General features: G+C 52.2%; 1 protein-coding gene across 1 annotated transcript in view; it reads right to left on the reverse strand.

Annotated features, from left to right (window-relative positions):
• Window positions 1-19,561, reverse strand: part of arrb1 (arrestin, beta 1) — a 192,760-nt gene that overhangs the window by 153,129 nt on the left and 20,070 nt on the right. Inside the window, exons 5-9 of the mRNA XM_070891352.1 lie at window positions 14,165-14,209; window positions 11,805-12,001; window positions 8,568-8,627; window positions 5,905-5,972; window positions 3,432-3,567 (exon numbers count right to left, since the gene is read on the reverse strand). Of these exons, the coding sequence (XP_070747453.1) occupies window positions 3,432-3,567; window positions 5,905-5,972; window positions 8,568-8,627; window positions 11,805-12,001; window positions 14,165-14,209 (506 nt within the window). The remainder of the gene's footprint in view (window positions 1-3,431; window positions 3,568-5,904; window positions 5,973-8,567; window positions 8,628-11,804; window positions 12,002-14,164; window positions 14,210-19,561) is intronic.

A 19,561-nucleotide genomic window follows, 5' to 3' on the forward strand; every position in this document is an offset into this window, starting at 1 on the left:
AACAAGATCATGGCTGATCTGGCCGTGGACTCAGCTCCACTTACCCGCCCGCTCCCCGTAACCCTTAATTCCCTTATTGGTTAAAAATCTATCTATCTGTGATTTGAATACATTCAATGAGCTAGCCTCAACTACTTCCTTGGGTAGAGAATTCCACAGATTCACAACCCTCTGGGAGAAGAAATTCCTTCTCAACTCGGTTTTAAATTGGCTCCCCCGTATTTTGAGGCTGTGCCCCCGAGTTCTAGTCTCCCCGACCAGTGGAAACAACCTCTCTGCCTCTATCTTGTCTATCCCTTTCATTATTTTAAATGTTTCAATAAGATCACCCCTCACCCCGAGTGGGATGCCGCAAGGTTCTGTGCTGGGGCCCAAGCTGTTTACACTGTACATTAATGATTTAGACGAGTGGATTAAATGCAGTATCTCCAAATTTGCGGATGACACTAAGTTGGGTGGCAGTGTGAGCTGCGAGGAGGATGCTATTAGGCTGCAGAGTGACTTGGATAGGTTAGGTGAGTGGGCAAATGCATGGCAGATGAAGTATAATGTGGATAAATGTGAGGTTATCCACTTTGGTGGTAAAAACAGAGAGACAGACTATTATCTGAATGGTGACAGATTAGGAAAAGGGGAGGTGCAACGAGACCTGGGTGTCATGATACATCAGTCAGTGAAGGTTGGCATGCAGGTACAGCAGGCGGTTAAGAAAGCAAATGGCATGTTGGCCTTCATAGCGAGGGGATTTGAGTACAGGGGCAGGGAGGTGTTGCTACAGTTGTACAGGGCCTTGGTGAGGCCACACCTGGAGTATTGTGTACAGTTTTGGTCTCCTAACTTGAGGAAGGACATTCTTGCTATTGAGGGAGTGCAGCGAAGGTTCACCAGACTGATTCCCGGGATGGCGGGACTGACATATCAAGAAAGACTGGATCAACTGGGCTTGTATTCACTGGAGTTCAGAAGAATGAGAGGGGATCTCATAGAAACATTTAAAATTCTGACGGGTTTAGACAGGATGGATGCAGGAAGAATGTTCCCAATGTTGGGGAAGTCCAGAACCAGGGGTCACAGTCTAAGGATAAGGGGGAAGCCATTTAGGACCGAGATGAGGAGAAACTTCTTCACCCAGAGAGTGGTGAACCTGTGGAATTCTCTACCACAGAAAGTTGTTGAGGCCAATTCACTAAATATATTCAAAAAGGAGTTAGATGTAGTCCTTACTACTAGGGGGATCAAGGGGTATGGTGAGAAATCAGGAATGGGGTACTGAAGTTGCATGTTCAGCCGTGAACTCATTGAATGGCGGTGCAGGCTTGAAGGGCCGAATGGCCTACTCCTGCACCTATTTTCTATGTTTCTATGTTTCTATGTTTCTATACTCTCTGGGGTTTAGAAGAATGAGAGGTGATCTCATTGAAACATACAAGATTCTGAGGAGGATTGACAGGGTAGATGCAGGGAGGATGTTTCCCCCGGGCTGGGGAGTCTAGAACCAGGGGTCACAGTCTCAGGATAAGGGGTCAGCCATTTAGGACTGAGATGAGGAGGAATTTCTTCACTCGGAGGGTGGTGAACCTTTAGAATTCTCTGCCCCAGAGGGCTGTGGAGGCTCAGTCGTTGAGTATATTCAAGGCAGAGATCGACTGATTTATGGACTTGAGGGGAATCGAGGGATATGGGGATTGGGTGGGAAAGTGGAGTTGAGGTCGAAGATCAGCCATGATCTGATTGAATGGCGGAGCAGACTCGAGGGGCCGAATGGCCAACTCCTGCTCCTAATTCTCTTGTTCTTATCAGTTTCAAAGTGCATTCCACGTGTTAATACAATTTTTGACAGGTTCCAATCATCGATTTAAAAACACGTTTCAGTCTGGGTTTCCTGTTGATACATTCGTTAGCCCACAGACCAACCACTGTCACTCTGATCAACAGGGATATCAAAGGTTGACAAACACGCAGTGTCACACCGCAGTGAGTTACCGGCTAGAATCTAATCGGGGGGTTCGGGGGGTTTATATATAGAATAACAGATACCCGGGAGTGAGTTACAGGCTGGAATCGAATCGAGGGGTTCGGGTGGTTTATAAATAGAATAACAGATACCCGGGAGTGAGTTACAGGCTGGATCTAATCGAGGGGTTCGGGGGGTTTATACAATGAATAACTGATACCTGGGAGTGAGTTACAGGCTGGGATCTAATTGAGGGGTTCGGGTGGTTTATATATAGAATAACAGATACCTGGGAGTGAGTTACAGACTGGAATCTAATCGAGGGGTTCGGGGGTTTATATATAGAATAACAGATACCCGGGAGTGAGTTACAGGCTGGAATCTAATCGAGGGGTTCGGGGGGTTTATATATAGAATAACAGATACCCTGGAGTGAGTTACAGGCTGGAATCTAATCGAGGGGTTCGGTGGCTTATAAATAGAATAACAGATACCCGGGAGTGAGTTACAGGCTGGATCTAATCGAGGGGTTCGGGGGGTTTATATATAGAATAACAGATACCCGGGAGTGAGTTACAGGCTGGGATCTAATTGAGGGGTTCGGGTGGTTTATATATAGAATAACAGATACCTGGGAGTGAGTTACAGACTGGAATCTAATCGAGGGGTTCGGTGGGTTTATATATAGAATAACAGATACCCGGGAGTGAGTTACAGGCTGGAATCTAATCGAGGGGTTCGGGGGGTTTATATATAGAATAACAGATACCCGGGAGTGAGTTACAGGCTGGAATCTAATCGAGGGGTTCGGTGGGTTTATATATAGAATAACAGATACCCGGGAGTGAGTTACAGGCTGGAATCTAATCGAGGGGTTCGGTGGGTTTATATATAGAATAACAGATACCCGGGAGTGAGTTACAGGCTGGAATCTAATCGAGGGATTCGGGGGGTTTATATATAGAATAACAGATACCCGGGAGTGAGTTACAGGCTGGAATCTAATCGAGGGGTTCGGTGGGTTTATATATAGAATAACAGATACCCGGGAGTGAGTTACAGGCTGGAATCTAATCGAGGGGTTCGGTGGGTTTATATATAGAATAACAGATACCCGGGAGTGAGTTACAGGCTGGAATCTAATCGAGGGATTCGGGGGGTTTATATATAGAATAACAGATACCCGGGAGTGAGTTACAGGCTGGAATCTAATCGAGGGGTTCGGGGGGGGGTTTATCTATCGAATAACAGATACCTGGGAGTGATTTACAGGCTGGGATCTAATCGAGGGGTTCAGGGGGTTTATATATAGAATAACAGATACCCGGGCATTAACATAAGCAGATGTTTGAGCTGAGATTAACGGATTATTATGTAAGACAGTCAGGGACCAGCCGGACCCATGAAGATGCCCCTTATCATGTCCAAGCCCTGCTGCCCCGTCTCTGTCCCCATCACCCAGCCCCCCGCCCCTCACCTCTTTGTCCAGCGATGACTCCAGGTGGAGGGGCTTGTCGGACATGAGGAACTGGCGAGTGGTCTCGGCCATGGGCTGTGGGCCAGGCTTCTCCGGGGCGTACTGCACCTTCCGAATCACCAGGCGCACCGAGTTCCTGCTGACACAGATAATGAAGCTTATCACCGGGCTGGTCCGGGTACAATCACCGACAAACAGCTCAGAACATGAAAGGAAGGAAGAACTCAACCGCCGGACGTCCCCAAATGAGATACTTAAAAAAAATATGTACTTGTAATGCAGGAAATGTGGCACAGCAAGCTCCCACACACAGCAACGGGATAATGACCCAGATAATCTGTTTTGGTGATGAAGGCTGAGGGATAAATATTGGCCCCAGGACATCGGGGAGAACTCCCCTGCTCTTCTTCCAAATAGTGCCATGGGATCTTTTACGTCCACATGAGAGAGCAGACGGGGATTCGGCTTAACGACTCCTCCGACAGTGCGGCCCTCCCTCAGTACTGCCCCTCCGACAGTGCGGCCCTCCCTCAGTACTGCCCCTCCGACAGTGCGGCCCTCCCTCAGTACTGCCCCTCCGACAGCGCGGCACTCCCTCAGTACTGACCCTCCGACAGTGCGGCGCTCCCTCAGTACTGCCCCTCCGACAGTGCGGCGCTCCCTCAGTACTGCCCCTCCGACAGTGCGGCGCTCTCTCAGTACTGCCCCTCCGACAGTGCGGCGCTCCCTCAGTACTGCCCCTCCGACAGTGCGGCGCTCCCTCAGTACTGCCCCTCCCACAGTGCGGCACTCCCTCAGTACTGCCCCTCCGACAGTGCGGCCCTCCCTCAGTACTGCCCCTCCGACAGTGCGGCCCTCACTCAGTACTGCCCCTCCGACAGTGCGGCCCTCCCTCAGTACTGCCCCTCCGACAGTGCGGCACTCCCTCAGTACTGCCCCTCCGACAGTGCGGCGCTCCCTCAGTACTGCCCCTCCCATAGTGCGGCGCTCCCTCAGTACGGCCCCTCCAACAGTGCGGCCCTCCCTCAGTACTGCCCCTCTGACAGTGCGGCCCTCCCTCAGTACTGCCCCTCCAACAGTGCGGCTCTCCCTCAGTACTGCCCCTCCCATAGTGCGGCGCTCCCTCAGTACTGCCCCTCCGACAGTGCGGCCCTCCCTCAGTACTGCCCCTCCGACAGTGCGGCCCTCCCTCAGTACTGCCCCTCCAACAGTGCGGCACTCCCTCAGTACTGCCCCTCCCATAGTGCGGCGCTCCCTCAGTACTGCCCCTCCGACAGTGCGGCGCACCCTCAGTACTGTCCCTCCAACAGTGCGGCACTCCCTCAGTACTGCCCCTCCCATAGTGCGGCGCTCCCTCATTACTGCCCCTCCAACAGTGCGGCGCTCGCTCAGTACTGCCACTCCAACAGTGCGGCCCTCCCTCAGCACTGCCCCTCCGACAGTGCGGCACACCCTCAGTACTGCCCCTCCAACAGTGCGGCACTCCCTCAGTACTGCCCCTCCCACAGTGCGGCGCTCCCTCAGTACTGCCTCTCCAACAGTGCAGCGTTCCCTCACTGCTGCCCTTCTGACAGTGCTGCACTCCCTCAGTACTGCCCCTCCGACAGTGCGGCACTCCCTTAGTACTCCCCTTCGACAGTGCGACACTCCCTCAGTACTGCCCCTCCGACAGTGCGGCACTCCCTCAGCACTGCCCCTCCGACAGTGCGGCGCTCCCTCAGCACTGCCCCTCCCACAGTGCGCGCTCCCTCAGTACTGCCCCTCCGACAGTGCGGCACTCCCTCAGTATTGCCCCTCCAACAGTGCGGAGCTCCCTCAGTACTGCCCCTCCGACAGTGCGGCACTCCCTTAGTACTCCCCTTCGACAGTGCGACACTCCCTCAGTACTGCCCCTCCGACAGTGCGGCGCTCCCTCAGTACTGCCCCTCCGACAGTGCGGCACTCCCTCAGTACTGCCCCTCCCACAGTGCGGCACTCCCTCAGTACTGCCCCTCCGACAGTGCGGCGCTCCCTCAGTACTGCCCCTCCGACAGTGCGGCACTCCCTCAGTACTGCCCCTCCGACAGTGCGGCGCTCCCTCAGTACTGCCCCTCCGACAGTGCGGCACTCCCTCAGTACTGCCCCTCCGACAGTGCGGCGCTCCCTCAGTACTGCCCCTCCGACAGTGCAGCACTCCCTCAGTACTGTCCCTCCGACAGTGCGGCGCTCCCTCAGTACTGCCCCTCCGACAGTGCAACGAAAAACGCAGCGGAGTGAAGCTGAAAATCCGCCCCGCTGACTCTATGTAAACGGTAGTGAGTGGGACCGGTCCCAGTGGGAGGTCTCTCCTGCCCACTTACACTACCCCCATAGGGTGCGCTCATTTACACCTGTCGCTGGGCGGAAGAGACGAGTGGGAGCCAATCAGCAGCTTGCTTTACACTTTGCCCCCAAAGTTTCTTCCCCAAAGTGAATAAAGAAAAATGGCCTGTACCTTTTATGAATTTTCTCTTCCAGGTTTTCTGCACAGAATGTTTTCACCTCAAAGTCCACACCACAAGCCTTGAGAAGAAAGAAAGACTTGCATTTATATAGCGCCTTTCACGACCACCAAACATCGCAAAGCACTTTACAGCCAAGTATTTTTAAAGTGCAGTCACTGTTGTAATGTGGGAAATGCGGCAGCCAATTTGCGCACAGCAAGCTCCCACACACAGCAACGTGATAATGACCCAGATAATCTGTTTTAGTGATGTTGATTGAGAGATAAATATTTGCCTCAGGACACCGGGGAGAACTCCCCTGCTCTTTTCGAAATAGTGCCGTGGGATCTTTTCTGTCCATCTGAGAGAGCAGACGGGGCCTCGGTTTAACGTCTCACCTGAAAGACGGCCCCTCCGACAGTGCAGCACTCCCTCAGTACTGCCCCTCCGACAGTGCGGCGCTCCCTCAGTACTGCCCCTCCGACAGTGCGGCGCTCCCTCAGTACTGCCCCTCCGACAGTGCGGCGCTCCCTCAGCGCTGAACTGGGATAGTCAGCCTGGATTTGTGTGCTCAAGTCCCTGGAGTGGGGCTTGAACTTCCAAACCTTCAGACTCAGAGATGAGAGAGCGCGCTGCCAGTGAGCCATGCCCGACACACTCAGTGAATATAAGCAGACGGAAAAAAAGTGAATTCAACAACATGTTCTGTTCGAGAGATCGAAGTAATGAGAACGAGGTAATGGGTCCACCAGATTCGAGTGTTGCCGTTAACACAGAGCAGGAGTGCGATAAATAAACTTGCAGAATGGGCAAGTTAACTTCACTACAGATCAAAGTGAGGTGGTGCAGTTTGTTGGGAAGAATAAGGAAACCAAATACTCCTTGGGAAATAGCCCTCAGTGGGGTGGAGGAACAGAGGGATCTGGGGGTATAGACACACAGGTCACTGAAAGCACTGACGCAGGTTAAGAAGACCATAAAAAGCCTGGGGTTTATTTCTGGAGGGGTAGAATTAAAAAGCAGATAAGTTGCGTTAAACTTGTATAGAACCTTGGTTACACCTCACTTGGAGCACTGTAAACAGTTCTTATAACATCTCCTTATTATAAAAAGGATATTGAGGCACTGGACAAGGTGCAAAAAGGATTTACGAGAATGATACCAGGACTGGGAGGTTGTGCCCATCAGGAAATGTTGGTCAGGCCGGAGATCTTTTCTCCAGAAAAGAGGAGGTTGAGGGGCATCCTCATAGAGGTCTTTAAAATTACGAAAAGATTCGATAGGGTAGACGTAGAGAAGATGTTTCCACTTGTGGGTCATCCAAAATTATGGGCCATCAATATCAGACAGTCACTAATAAATCTAATGGGGAATTCAGGAGAAACTTCTTCACCCAGAGAGGGGTGAGAATATGGAACTCGCTGCCACAGGGAGGGGTTGAGGTGAATAGGATCAATGCATTTAAGGGGAAGCTGGATAAACACATGAGGGAGAAAGGAATAGAAGGATATGGTGATGGGGTGAGATGGAGAGGGGTGGGAGGGGGGCTGGTGTGGAGCATAAACCCCGGCACGGAGCGCTGGGGCCCAATGGCCTGTTTCTGTGCTGTAAATACTGTGTAATTCTACGCAATGTAGACATCCGGCTAAGGACAGGATTGCATGTCCTGAGATGGTGGGTGGGGTTGGGGGTTATGGGGAGAAGGTGGGTAGGTGGGGATATGGGAGATATGAGGAGAGGGTGGGTAGGTGGGGTTGGGGGATATGGGGAGAAGGTGGGTAGGTGGGGTTGGGGGATATGGGGAAGGTGGGTAGGTGGGGTTGGGGGATATGGGGAGAAGGTGGGTAGGTGGGGTTGGGGGATATGGGGAGAAGGTGGGTAGATGGGGTTGGGGGATATGGGGAGAGGGTGGGTAGGTGGGGATATGGGGAGAGGGTGGGTAGGTGGGGTTGGGGGATATGGGGAGAAGGTGGGTAGGTGGGGATATGGGGGATATGGGGAGAGGGTGGGTAGGTGGGGATATGGGAGATATGGGGAGAGGGTGGGTAGGTGGGGTTGGGGGTTATGGGGAGAAGGTGTGTAGGTGGGGTTGGGGGATATGGGGAGAAGGTGGGTAGGTGGGGTTGGGGGATATGGGGAGAAGGTGGGTAGGTGGGGTTGGGGGATATGGGGAGAAGGTGGGTCGGTGGGGATATGGGGGATATGGGGAGAGGGTGGGTAGGTGGGGATATGGGGGATATGGGGAGAGGGTGGGTAGGTGGGGTTGGGGGATATGGGGAGAAGGTGGGTAGGTGGGGTTGGGGGATATGGGGAGAAGGTGGGTAGGTGGGGTTGGGGGATATGGGGAGAGGGTGGGTAGGTGGGGTTGGGGGATATGGGGAGAAGGTGGGTAGGTGGGGTTGGGGGATATGGGGAGAAGGTGGGTGGGTGGGTGCTCTTTACTTGATCCTTAAAAATATCTTCTCTTCCTTTGAGCAAATGAGGAACAGGAAGAGAAGAAGGTATAAGATGATGCAATGAAAGAGAGAAAGGCAGAGAACAAGAGAGAACACAAAGGGGAGAGACAGAGAAAGGGAGAGAGAGAGGGAAGGGAAGGGGGAACAAGAGGGGGAAGGAGAAAAAGAGAGGAGGAAAGAAAAGAGAAGAAAGACTAAAGAGAGGACTGAAGTTCTACCTTTCCGGTGTCTTCAGGGCCTGGCTGCAACGTGACGGAACAAGGCAGGTTGGGAGGAATCTGAAAAATAAAGGAATGATTCAGTCTCACCAGCAGGGGCAGCGCAATCCTCGCTGGGCCTCCGCGAACGGAGGGGTTTCCATCGCGTGCATCGGCCGGTGATTGCCAGACAGACATGCCAACAACACCCGCTGCAATAGGAGCATCCAGTCCCCCGAAATCGCTTGGGGGAAATCACCTCACATACAATCTGGCATCGTCAACAGCAATAAGTTCGTTTCACTAAAGATGCAATTTTGAAAAATTAATTCTCGGGATGTGGGTGTCACTGGCAAGGCCGGCATTTATTGCCCATCCCTAATCGCCCCTTGAGAAGGTGGTGGTGAGCCGCCTTCTTGAACCGCTGCAGTCCGTGTGGTGAAGGTGCTCCCACAGTGCTGTTAGGGAGGGAGTTCCAGGATTGTGACCCAGCGACGATGAAGGAACGGCCGATATATTCCCAAGTCAGGATGGTGTGTGACTGGGAGGGGAACGTGGAGGTGGTGGTGTTCCCATGCGCCTGCTGCCCTTGTCCTTCTAGGCGGTAGAGGTCGCGGGTTTGGGAGGTGCTGCCGAAGAAGCCTTGGCGAGTTGCTGCAGTGCATCTTGTAGATGGTACACACTGCAGCCACGGTGCGCCGGTGGTGGAGGGAGCGATGTAATAGATTTATTTTCATAAAGTATCTTAGACAATAATAATGTCAGAACTGAGAGGTCATAACTATTGGAAAGATTTAACAGGTTGGGTCTCTTTTCTCTGGAAAAGGTAAAGCTGAGGGATATGACCTAATAGAGGTCTTTAAGACAATGAAATGGTTCGACAGGTTAGGCGTAGAGAAGATGTTTCCGATTGTGGGGGAGACCAGAACTGAGGGGCCATCAATATAAGACAGTCACTGATAAACCCACTGGGGAATTTAGCAGAAATTTCTTCACCCAGAGAGTGGTGAGAATGTGGAACTCGCTGCCACAGGGAGGGGTTGAGGCGAATAGTATCGATGCATTTAAGGGGAAGCTGGATAAACATATGAGGGAGAAAGGGATAGAAGGATATGGTGATGGGGATGTGGGGTTGGGAGAGATTACAGAGATAGGGAGGGGCGAGGCCACGAAGGGATTTGAAAATCGAGGCGTTGCTGGACCGGGAGCCAATGTAGGTCAGCGAGCACAGGGGGATGCGATGGGTGAGCGGGACTTGGTGTGAGTTAGTCTTCCTTAAAACCTACGTCTTTGATCAGACTTGGTCACCTTCCTAATAGCTCGGTGCCAAGATGGAGAGGGGTGGGAGGGGGCTGGTGTGGAGCATAAACCCCGGCATGAATATTTTGTAATAACGTGTAAACATCCCGATGGATTTTATTCTAGACTGGAAGAAATCTCCATCTGACAAAGCTTTGTGGATTTTGTGTAAGCCTTCTCTAATTCCCACGCCAGCACTCCTAGAACTTCTCACAGTGAGCCGACCAATTGCGTGCTGAATTGGAGGCGATGATGTACTGCCGACTGCCCAACTCACTTTACATCGAACTCCCAGGGGTTCATTTTGCACAGGGCCTTCATCATCATAGGCAGTCCCTCGGAATCGAGGAAGACTTGCTTCCACTCCAGAAGTGAGTTCTCAGGTGACTGAACAGTCCAATACGAGAACCACAGTCCCTGTCGCAGGTGGGACAGACAGTGGTTGGAGGAAAGGGTGGGTGGGGAGTCTGGTTTGCCGCACGCTCCTTCCGCTCCCTGCGCTTGCTTTCTGCATGCTCTCGGTGACGAGACTCGAGGTGCTCAGTGCCCTCCCGGATGCTCTTCCTCCACTTAGGGTGGTCTTTGGGCCAGGGACTCCCAGGTGTCGGTGGGGATATTGCATTTTATCAGGGAGGCTTTGAGGGTGTCCTTGAAACGTTTCCTCTGCCCACCTGGGGCTCGCTTGCCATGTAGGAGTTCCGAGTAGAGCACCTTAACTTTGGTGCAATAACTATGGGAACACGGGGAGAAACATCTTAAACAAACCACAAAAATGACTTGCATTTCTATAGCGCCTTTGACACAGCAAAACATCCCAAGGCGTTTCACAGGAGAGATTATGAAACAAAATTTGGCACCGAGCCACATCAGTAGATATTAGAACAGGTGACCAAGTTTGGTCAAAGAGGTAGATTTTAAGGAAGACTAACTCACACCAAGTCACGCTCACCCATCACCCCCTGTGCTCGCTGCCCCGTGTCCTAGCTCGCACCAAGTCCCGCTCACCCATCACCCCCTGTGCTCACTGCCCCGTGTCCTAACTCGCACCAAGTCCCACTCACCCATCACCCCCTGTGCTCACTGCCCCGTGTCCTAACTCGCACCAAGTCCCGCTCACCCATCACCCCCTGTGCTCGCTGCCCCGTGTCCTAACTCACACCGAGTCCCACTCACCCATCACCCCCTGTACTCACTGCCCCGTGTCCTAACTCGCACCAAGTCTCGCTCACCCATCACCCCCTGTGCTCGCTGACCTACATTGGCTCCAGGTCCAGCAATGCCTCGATTTACAAATCCCTCCATGGCCTCGCCCCTCCCTATCTCTGTAATCTCCTCCAGCCCCACAACTCCCCAAGGTGTCTGCGCTCCTCTAATTCTGCCCTCCTGAGCATCCCTGATTTCCATCGCTCCACCATCGGTGGCCATGCCTTCTGTTGCCTGGGCCCCTAGCTCTGGATCTCCCTCCCTAAACATCTCCGCCTCTCTCTCCTCCTTTAAGATGCTCCTTAAAACCGACCTCTTTGACCAAGCTTTTGGTCGCCTGTCCCGAATATCTCCTTATGTGGCTTGGCTTCAAAATGTTGTTTGGTAATCGCTCCCTGTGAAGCGCCTTGGGACGTTTCACTATGTTCAAGGCGCTATATAAATGCAAGTTATTGTTCCTGAATCAGACTAGTATAGTAATGAACTACAGACAGAACCACTCATTCCCCTCACAAACATTGTTGTGTGGGGCGGACTGGTTGGGCCGGGTGCTCTATACCTTTCCGCCATTGTTCATTGCTCATGGGTTTATCTGTAACCTTCAGGGCTGCTGACCGAGGGCCGTGCGGCTCTTTGTCGGCCGGCACAGATACGATGGGCCGGAATGGGTCCTTCCGCGCTGTAAATTTCTATGTTTCTACACACCTGTAATACGTTCTGCCCTTGGCACAATAAGACGGAGATCAGAGGACTAACCTCGAACGTGAAGGGATAAGCGTGTTCGCCCAGCTTTTTGATCAAGCGCTCCTGAAGCCGGGACAAGGGCTTCTTCTCCTCGGCAACCGGTGGGAACGCCTGGACGTTGGCGACGAAGAGATCCTTCCGAAAGGTCAGTCCCAACACGTCCAAATCCTCCCGCCCATACCGAAAGGCGCAGGTGAAGGTCACAAACACTGCAGAGACGGGAGAGAACTATTAGCTGGTTACAATATCCGCCTGCAAACAGGGCTCGGCCCACAGAACTGACCAGGAGCTAACTCTGGGGGGGGAGCATTACAACGTAAGGATTAGGAGCAGAAGTCGGCCATTCGGCCCCTCGAGCCTGCTCCACCATTCAATGAGATTATGGCTGATCTTCGACCTCAACTCCACTTTCCCGCCCGATCCCCATATCTCTTGATTCCCTTAATATCCAAAAATCTATCGATCTCAGCCTTGAATATACTCAACGACTGAGCCTCCACAGCCCTTTGGGGCAGAGAATTCCAAAGATTCACCACCCTCTGAGTGAGGAAATTTCTCCTCACCTCAGTCCTAAATGGCCGACCCCTTATCCTGAGATTGTGACCCCTGGTTCTAGACTCCCCAGCCCGGGGGGAAATATCCTCCCTGCATCTACCCTGTCAAGCCCTGTAAGAATTGTGTATGTTCCAATGAGATCACCTCCCATTCTTCTAAACGCTAGAGAATATCGGCCTGGTCTGCTCAATCTCTCCTCATAGGACAATCCCCCCATCCCAGGAATCAGTCTGGTGAACCTTCATTGCACTCCCTCTATGGCAAGTATATCCTTCCTTAGGTAAGGAGACCAAAACTGTGCACAATACTCCAGGTGTGGTCTCACCAGGGCCCGATATAATTGTAGTAAGGCGTCTTTACTCTCATACTTCAATCCTCTTGTAATAAAGGTCAACATACCATTTGCTTTCTTAACTGCAACAGCAAATGGTGAGAATGTGGAACTCGCTGCCACAGGGAGGGGTTGAGGCGAATAGTATCGATGCATTTAAGGGGAAGCTGGATAAACACATGAGTGAGAAAGGAATAGAGGGATATGGTGATGGGGTGAGATGGAGAGGGGTGGGAGGGGGCTGGTATGGAGCATAAACCCCGGCACGGAGCGCTGGGGCCCAATAGGCTGTTTCTGGACTGATGTAATAATGATGGGAATGAGTCTTCAGATATTCTGGGGCTTCAGATGCTGCAACAGAGTGCGATAGTTTTGACACCCAGTTTGTCGTTTCTTCACTCCCTCCCTTCCAGTCTTTGCTTTTCCATTCTCTATCACGGACTCTACCCACACATTTAATCCCCTCCCACAGCCCATGTACGCTCTCTCCTATCATGGACTCTACCCTATGGTGTTTGAAGACCAGGACGTCAAACCCAGCACCAAGCTCATGGTCTACAGGGCAGTAGTGATACCCGCCCTCCTGTATGGCTCAGAGACACGGACTATGTACAACAGACACCTCAAAAGTGCTGGAGAAATACCACCACCGCTGCCTCCGCAAGATGCTGCAAATCCATTGTCAGGACAGACGCACCAATGTTAGTGTCCTCGACCAGGCCAACATCCCCAGCATCGAAGCACTGACCACACTCGACCAGCTCCGTTGGGCGGGACCACATTGTCCGCATGCCCGACACGAGACTCCCAAAGCAAGCGCTCTACTCAGAACTCCTACACGGCAAGCGAGCCCCAGGCGGGCAGGGGAAACGTTTCAAGGACACCCTCAAAGCCTCCCTGATAAAGTGCAACATCCCCACCAACACTTGGGAGTCCCTGGCCAAAGACCGCCCTAAGTGGGGGAAGGAAGTGCATCCGGGAGGGCGCTGAGCACATCGACTCTCGTCGCCGAGAGCATGCAGAAACCAAGCGCAGGCAGCGGAAGGAGCGTGCGGCAAACCAGACTCCCCACCCACCCTTTCCTTCAACCACTGTCTGTCCCACCTGTGACAGAGACTGTAATTCCCGTATTGGACTGTTCAGTCACCTGAGAACTCACTTTTAGAGTGGAAGCAAGTCTTCCTCGACTCCGAGGGACTGCCAATGATGATGATGACACTCTCTCCAATCATAGACTCTCCGCACCCATGAACTCTCCTGCGGGATCATTCTATGTAAACACTCTCTGATCCACAAAGGGATTCCAACAAAGCAACAGAATATCAGTCCGTCCTGACAGCCTACCACTGAACCGTGCCCGTAGCTCGAGAGCCAGTGCACCTCCCGGAACATGAGACATTTCTGTGTGTGTCTCGGGGCGGTCGTTGAACACAGGCACAGGTCAGAATTCTCACGTCTGTCAGAGAAGTTCTTCCGAAATGCTTACCTTTTCTTTCCTTCAGGTATTCTGGATCAACCAACACGACACCGTCTGCAACAGGAGAGAGGACACGGCATGATCCAGGGCTTATTGCTAACAGTAATGTTTCTTAACACTTGCATTCATAATGTATGCTGTGCCTCGGAGTGCATCACTCTTATACTGTCAATCAAAATGTTGCGGGTTCAATCCCGCTCCAGCAGCCTGAGGCTGACACTCCCACTGCAGTAGTGAGGGAGCGCCGCACTGTGGGAGGGGCGGTACTGAGGGAGCGCCGCACTGTGGGAGGGGCGGTACTGAGGGAGTGCCGCACTGTGGGAGGGGCGGTACTGAGGGAGTGCCGCACTGTGGGAGGGGCGGTACTGAGGGAGTGCCGCACTGTGGGAGGGGCGGTACTGAGGGAGTGCCGCACTGTCGGAGGGGCGGTACTGAGGGAGTGCCGCACTGTGGGAGGGGCGGTACTGAGGGAGCGCCGCACTGTGGGAGGGGCGGTACTGAGGGAGTGCCGCACTGTGGGAGGGGCGGTACTGAGGGAGTGCCGCACTGTCGGAGGGGCGGTACTGAGGGAGCGCCGCACTGTCGGAGGGGCAGTACTGAGGGAGCGCCGCACTGTCAGAGGGCAGTAGTGAGGGAGCGCCGCACTGTCAGAGGGGCAGTACTGAGGGAGCTCTCTGCACTGTCGGAGGGGCAGTACTGAGGGAGCGCTGCACTGTCGGAGGGGCGGTACTGAGGGAGCGCCGCACTGTCGGAGGAGCAGTACTGAGGGAGTGCCGCACTGTCGGAGGAGCAGTACTGAGGGAGCGCCGCACTGTCAGAGGAGCAGTACTGAGGGAGTGCCGCACTGTCGGAGGAGCAGTACTGAGGGAGCGCCACACTGTCCGAGGGGCAGTACTGAGGGAGCGCCGCACTGACGGAGGGGCAGTACTGAGGGAGCGCCGCACTGTCGGAGGGGCAGTACTGAGGGAGCGCCGCACTGACGGAGGGGCAGTACTGAGGGAGTGGCGCACTGACGGAGGGGCAGTACTGAGGGAGTGCCGCACTGTCAGAGGGGCAGTACTGAGGGAGCGCCGCACTGTTGGAGGGGCAGTACTGAGGGAGCGCTGCACTGTCGGTGGGGCAGTACTGAGGGAGTGCCGCACTGTCGGAGGGGCAGTACTGAGGGAGCGCCGCACTGTCAGAGGGGCAGTACTGAGGGAGCACCACACTGTCAGAGGGGCAGTACTGAGGGAGCGCCGCACTGTCGGAGGGGCTGTGCTGAGGGAGCGGCGCACTGACGGAGGGGCAGTACTGAGGGAGCGCCGCACTGTCGGAGGGGCAGTACTGAGGGAGCGCGCTCTGTTGGAGGGGCGGTACTGAGGGAGTGCCGCACTGTCGGAGGAGTAGTACTGAGGGAGAGCCGCACTGTCGGAGGGGCAGTACTGAGGGAGCGCCGCACTGTCGGAGGGGCAGTACTGAGGGAGTGCCGCACTGTCGGAGGAGTAGTACTGAGGGAGAGCCGCACTGTCGGAGGGGCAGTATTGAGGGAGCGCCGCACTGTCGGAGGGGCAGTACTGAGGGAGCGCTGCACTGTCGGAGGGGCAGTACTGAGAGAGTGCCGCACTGTCGGAGGGGCAGTACTGAGGGAGCGCTGCACTGTCGGAGGGGCAGTATTGAGGGAGCGCCGCACTGTCGGAGGGGCAGTACTGAGGGAGCGCTGCACTGTCGGAGATACCGTCTTTCAGATGAGATTTTAATCTGAGGCCCTGTCTGCCTTCTCAGGTGGATGTAAAAAGATCCCATGGCACTATTTCAAAGATGAGCAGGGGGGTTATCCCCTGTGTCCTGGGGCCAATATCTATCCCTCAACCAACATAACAAAAAACAGATTATCTGGTCATTATCACATTGCTGTTTGTGGGAGCTTGCTGTGCGCAAATTGCTTGCCGCATTTCCCACATTACAACAGTGACCACACTCCAAAAATACTTCATTGGCTGTAAAGCGCCTTGGGACATCCTGAGGTCGTGAAAGGAGCTATAGAAATGCAAGTCGTTCCTTCTTTGATGTTTATAACATCTCTCAGAAGTGCCTCAAAATAAATCACTTATAATTAATCATTTTTACGCACAATTATTGTAGCTACGCAGTAAACTGCGCACAGTAAGCTCCCACCAGTAACAATAAGAAATAGGAGCACGAGTCGGCCATTTGGCCCTTCGAGCCTGCTTCGCCATTCAATAAGATCACGGCTGATCTTCGACCTCAACTCCACTTTCCCGCCCGAACCCCATATCCCATGATTCCCCGAGAGTCCAAAAATCTATCATAGAAACATAGAAAATAGGTGCAGGAGTAGGCCATTCAGCCCTTCGAGCCTGCACCGCCATTCAATGAGTTCATGGCTGAACATGCAACTTCAGTACCCCATTCCTGCTTTCTCGCCATACTCCTTGATTCCCCCTAGTAGTAAGGACTACATCTAACTCCTTTTTGAATATATTTAGTGAATTGGCCTCAACAACTTTCTGTGGTAAAGAATTCCACAGGTTCACCACTCTCTGGGTGAAGAAGTTTCTCCTCATCTCGGTCCTAAATGGCTTACCCCTTATCCTTAGACTGTGACCCCTGGTTCTGGACTTCCCCAACGTCGGGAACATTCTTCCTGCATCTAACCTGTCCAAACCCGTCAGAATTTTAAACGTTTCTATGAGATCCCCTATCATTCTGCTGAACTCCAGTGAATACAAGCCCAGTTGATCCAGTCTTTCTTGATATGTCAGTCCCGTCATCCCGGGAATCAATCTGGTGAACCTTCGCTGCACTCCCTCAATAGCAAGAATGTCCTTCCTCAAGTTAGGAGACCAAAACTGTACACAATATCACAGGTGTGGCCTCACAAAGGCCCTGTACAACTGTAGCAACACCTCCCTGCCCCTGTACTCAAATCCCCTCGCTATGAAGGCCAACATGCCATTTGCTTTCTTAACCGCCTGCTGTACCTGCATGCCAACCTTCAATGACTGATGTACCATGACACCCAGGTCTCTTTGCACCTTCCCTTTTCCTAATCTGTCACCATTCAGATAATAGTCTGTCTCTCTGTTTTTACCACCAAAGTGGATAACCTCACATTTATCCACATTATACTTCATCTGCCATGTATTTGCCCACTCACCTAATCTATCCAAGTCACTCTGCAGCCTCATAGCATCCTCCTCGCAGCTCACACTACCACCCAACTTAGTGTCATCAGCAAATTTGGAGATACTACATTTAATCCCCTCGTCTAAATCATTAATGTACAATGTAAACAGCTGGGCCCCAGCACCGAACCTTGCGATACCCCACTAGTCACTGCCTGCCATTCTGAAGAGTACCCATTTACTCCTACTCTTTGCTTCCTGTCTGACAACCAGTTCTCAATCCACGTCAGCACACGACCCCCAATCCCATGTGCTTTAACTTTGCACATTAATCTCTTGTGTGGGACCTTGTCAAAAGCCTTCTGAAAATCCAAATATACCACATCAACTGGTTCTCCCTTGTCCACTCTACTGGAAACATCCTCAAAAATTTTCAGAAGATTTGTCAAGCATGATTTCCCTTTCACAAATCCATGCTCACTTGGACCTATCATGTCATCTCTTTCCAAATGCGCTGCTATGACATCTTTAATAATAGATTCCATCATTTTACCCAATACCGATGTCACGCTGACCGGTCTATAATTCCCTGTTTTCTCTCTCCCTCCTTTTTTAAAAAGTGGGGTTACATTGGCTACCCTCCACTCCATAGGAACTGATCCAGAGTCTATGGACTGTTGGAAAATGACTGTCAATGCAGCCACTATTTCCAAGGCCACCTCCTTAAGTACTCTGGGATGCAGACCATCAGGCCCTGGGGATTTATCGGCCTTCAATCCCATCAATTTCCCCAACACAATTTCCTGACTAATAAGGATTTCCCTCAGTTCCTCCTTCTTACTCGACCCTCTGACCCCTTTTATATCCGGAAGGTTGTTTGTGTCCTCCTTAGTGAATACCGAACCAAAGTACTTGTTCAATTGGTCTGCCATTTCTTTGTTCCCTGTTATGACTTACCCTGATTCTGACTGCAGGGGACCTACGTTTGTCTTTACTAACCTTTTTATCTTTACATATCTATAGAAGCTTTTGCAATCCGTCTTAATGTTCCCTGCAAGCTTCCTCTCGTACTCTATTTTCCCTGCCCTAATCACACCCTTTGTCCTCCTCTGCTGAGTTCTAAATTTCTCCCAGTCCCCGGGTTCGCTGCTATTTCTGGTCAATTTGTATGCCACTTCCTTGGCTTTAATACTATCCCTGATTTCCCTTGATAGCCACGGTTGAGCCACCTTCCCTTTTACATTTTTACGCCAGAGAGGGATGTACAATTGTTGTAGTTCATCCATGCGGTCTCAAAATGTCTGTCATTGCCCATCCACAGTCAACCCCTTCAGTATCATTCGCCAATCTATCCTAGCCAATTCATGCCTCATACCTTCAAAGTTACCCTTCTTTAAGTTCTGGACCATGGTCTCTGAATTAACTGTTTCATTCTCCATCCTAATGTAGAATTCCACCATATTGTGGTCACTCTTCCCCAAGGGGCCTCGCACAACGAGATTGCTAATTAATCCTCTCTCATTACACAACACCCAGTCTAAGATGGCCTCCCCCCTAGTTGGTTCCTCGACATATTGGTCTAGAAAACCATCCCTTATGCACTCCAGGAAATCCTCCTCCACCGTATTGCTTCCAGTTTGGTTAGCCCAATCTAAGCATATTAAAGTCACCTATGATAACTGCTGCACCTTTATTGCATGCACCCCTAATTTCCTGTTTGATGCCCTCCCCAACATCACGACTACTGTTTGGAGCTCTGTGCACAACTCCCACTAACGTTTTTTGCCCTTTGGTGTTCTGCAGTTCTACCCATATAGATTCCACATCATCCAAGCTAATGTCCTTCCTAACTATTGCATTAATCTCCTCTTTAACCAGCAATGCTACCCCACCTCCTTTTCCTGTTATTCTATCCTTCCTGAATGCTGAATACCCCTGGATGTTGAGTTCCCAGCCCTGATCATCCTGGAGCCACGTCTCCGTAATCTCAATCACATCATATCTGTTAACATCTATTTGCACAGTTGCATAAGAACATAAGAATTAGGAACAGGAGTAGGCCATCTAGCCCCTCGAGCCTGCTCCGCCATTCAATAAGATCATGGCTGATCTGGCCGTGGACTCAGCTCCACTTACCCGCCCGCTCCCCATAACCCTTAATTCCCTTATTGGTTAAAAATCTATCTATCTGTGACTTGAATACATTCAATGAGCTAGCCTCAACTGCTTCCTTGGGCAGAGAATTCAACAGGTTCACAACCCTCTGGGAGAAGAAATTCCT

This window comes from Pristiophorus japonicus, chromosome 10 (genome assembly GCF_044704955.1).
Source record: "Pristiophorus japonicus isolate sPriJap1 chromosome 10, sPriJap1.hap1, whole genome shotgun sequence".
Lineage (NCBI taxonomy): Eukaryota > Metazoa > Chordata > Chondrichthyes > Pristiophoridae > Pristiophorus > Pristiophorus japonicus.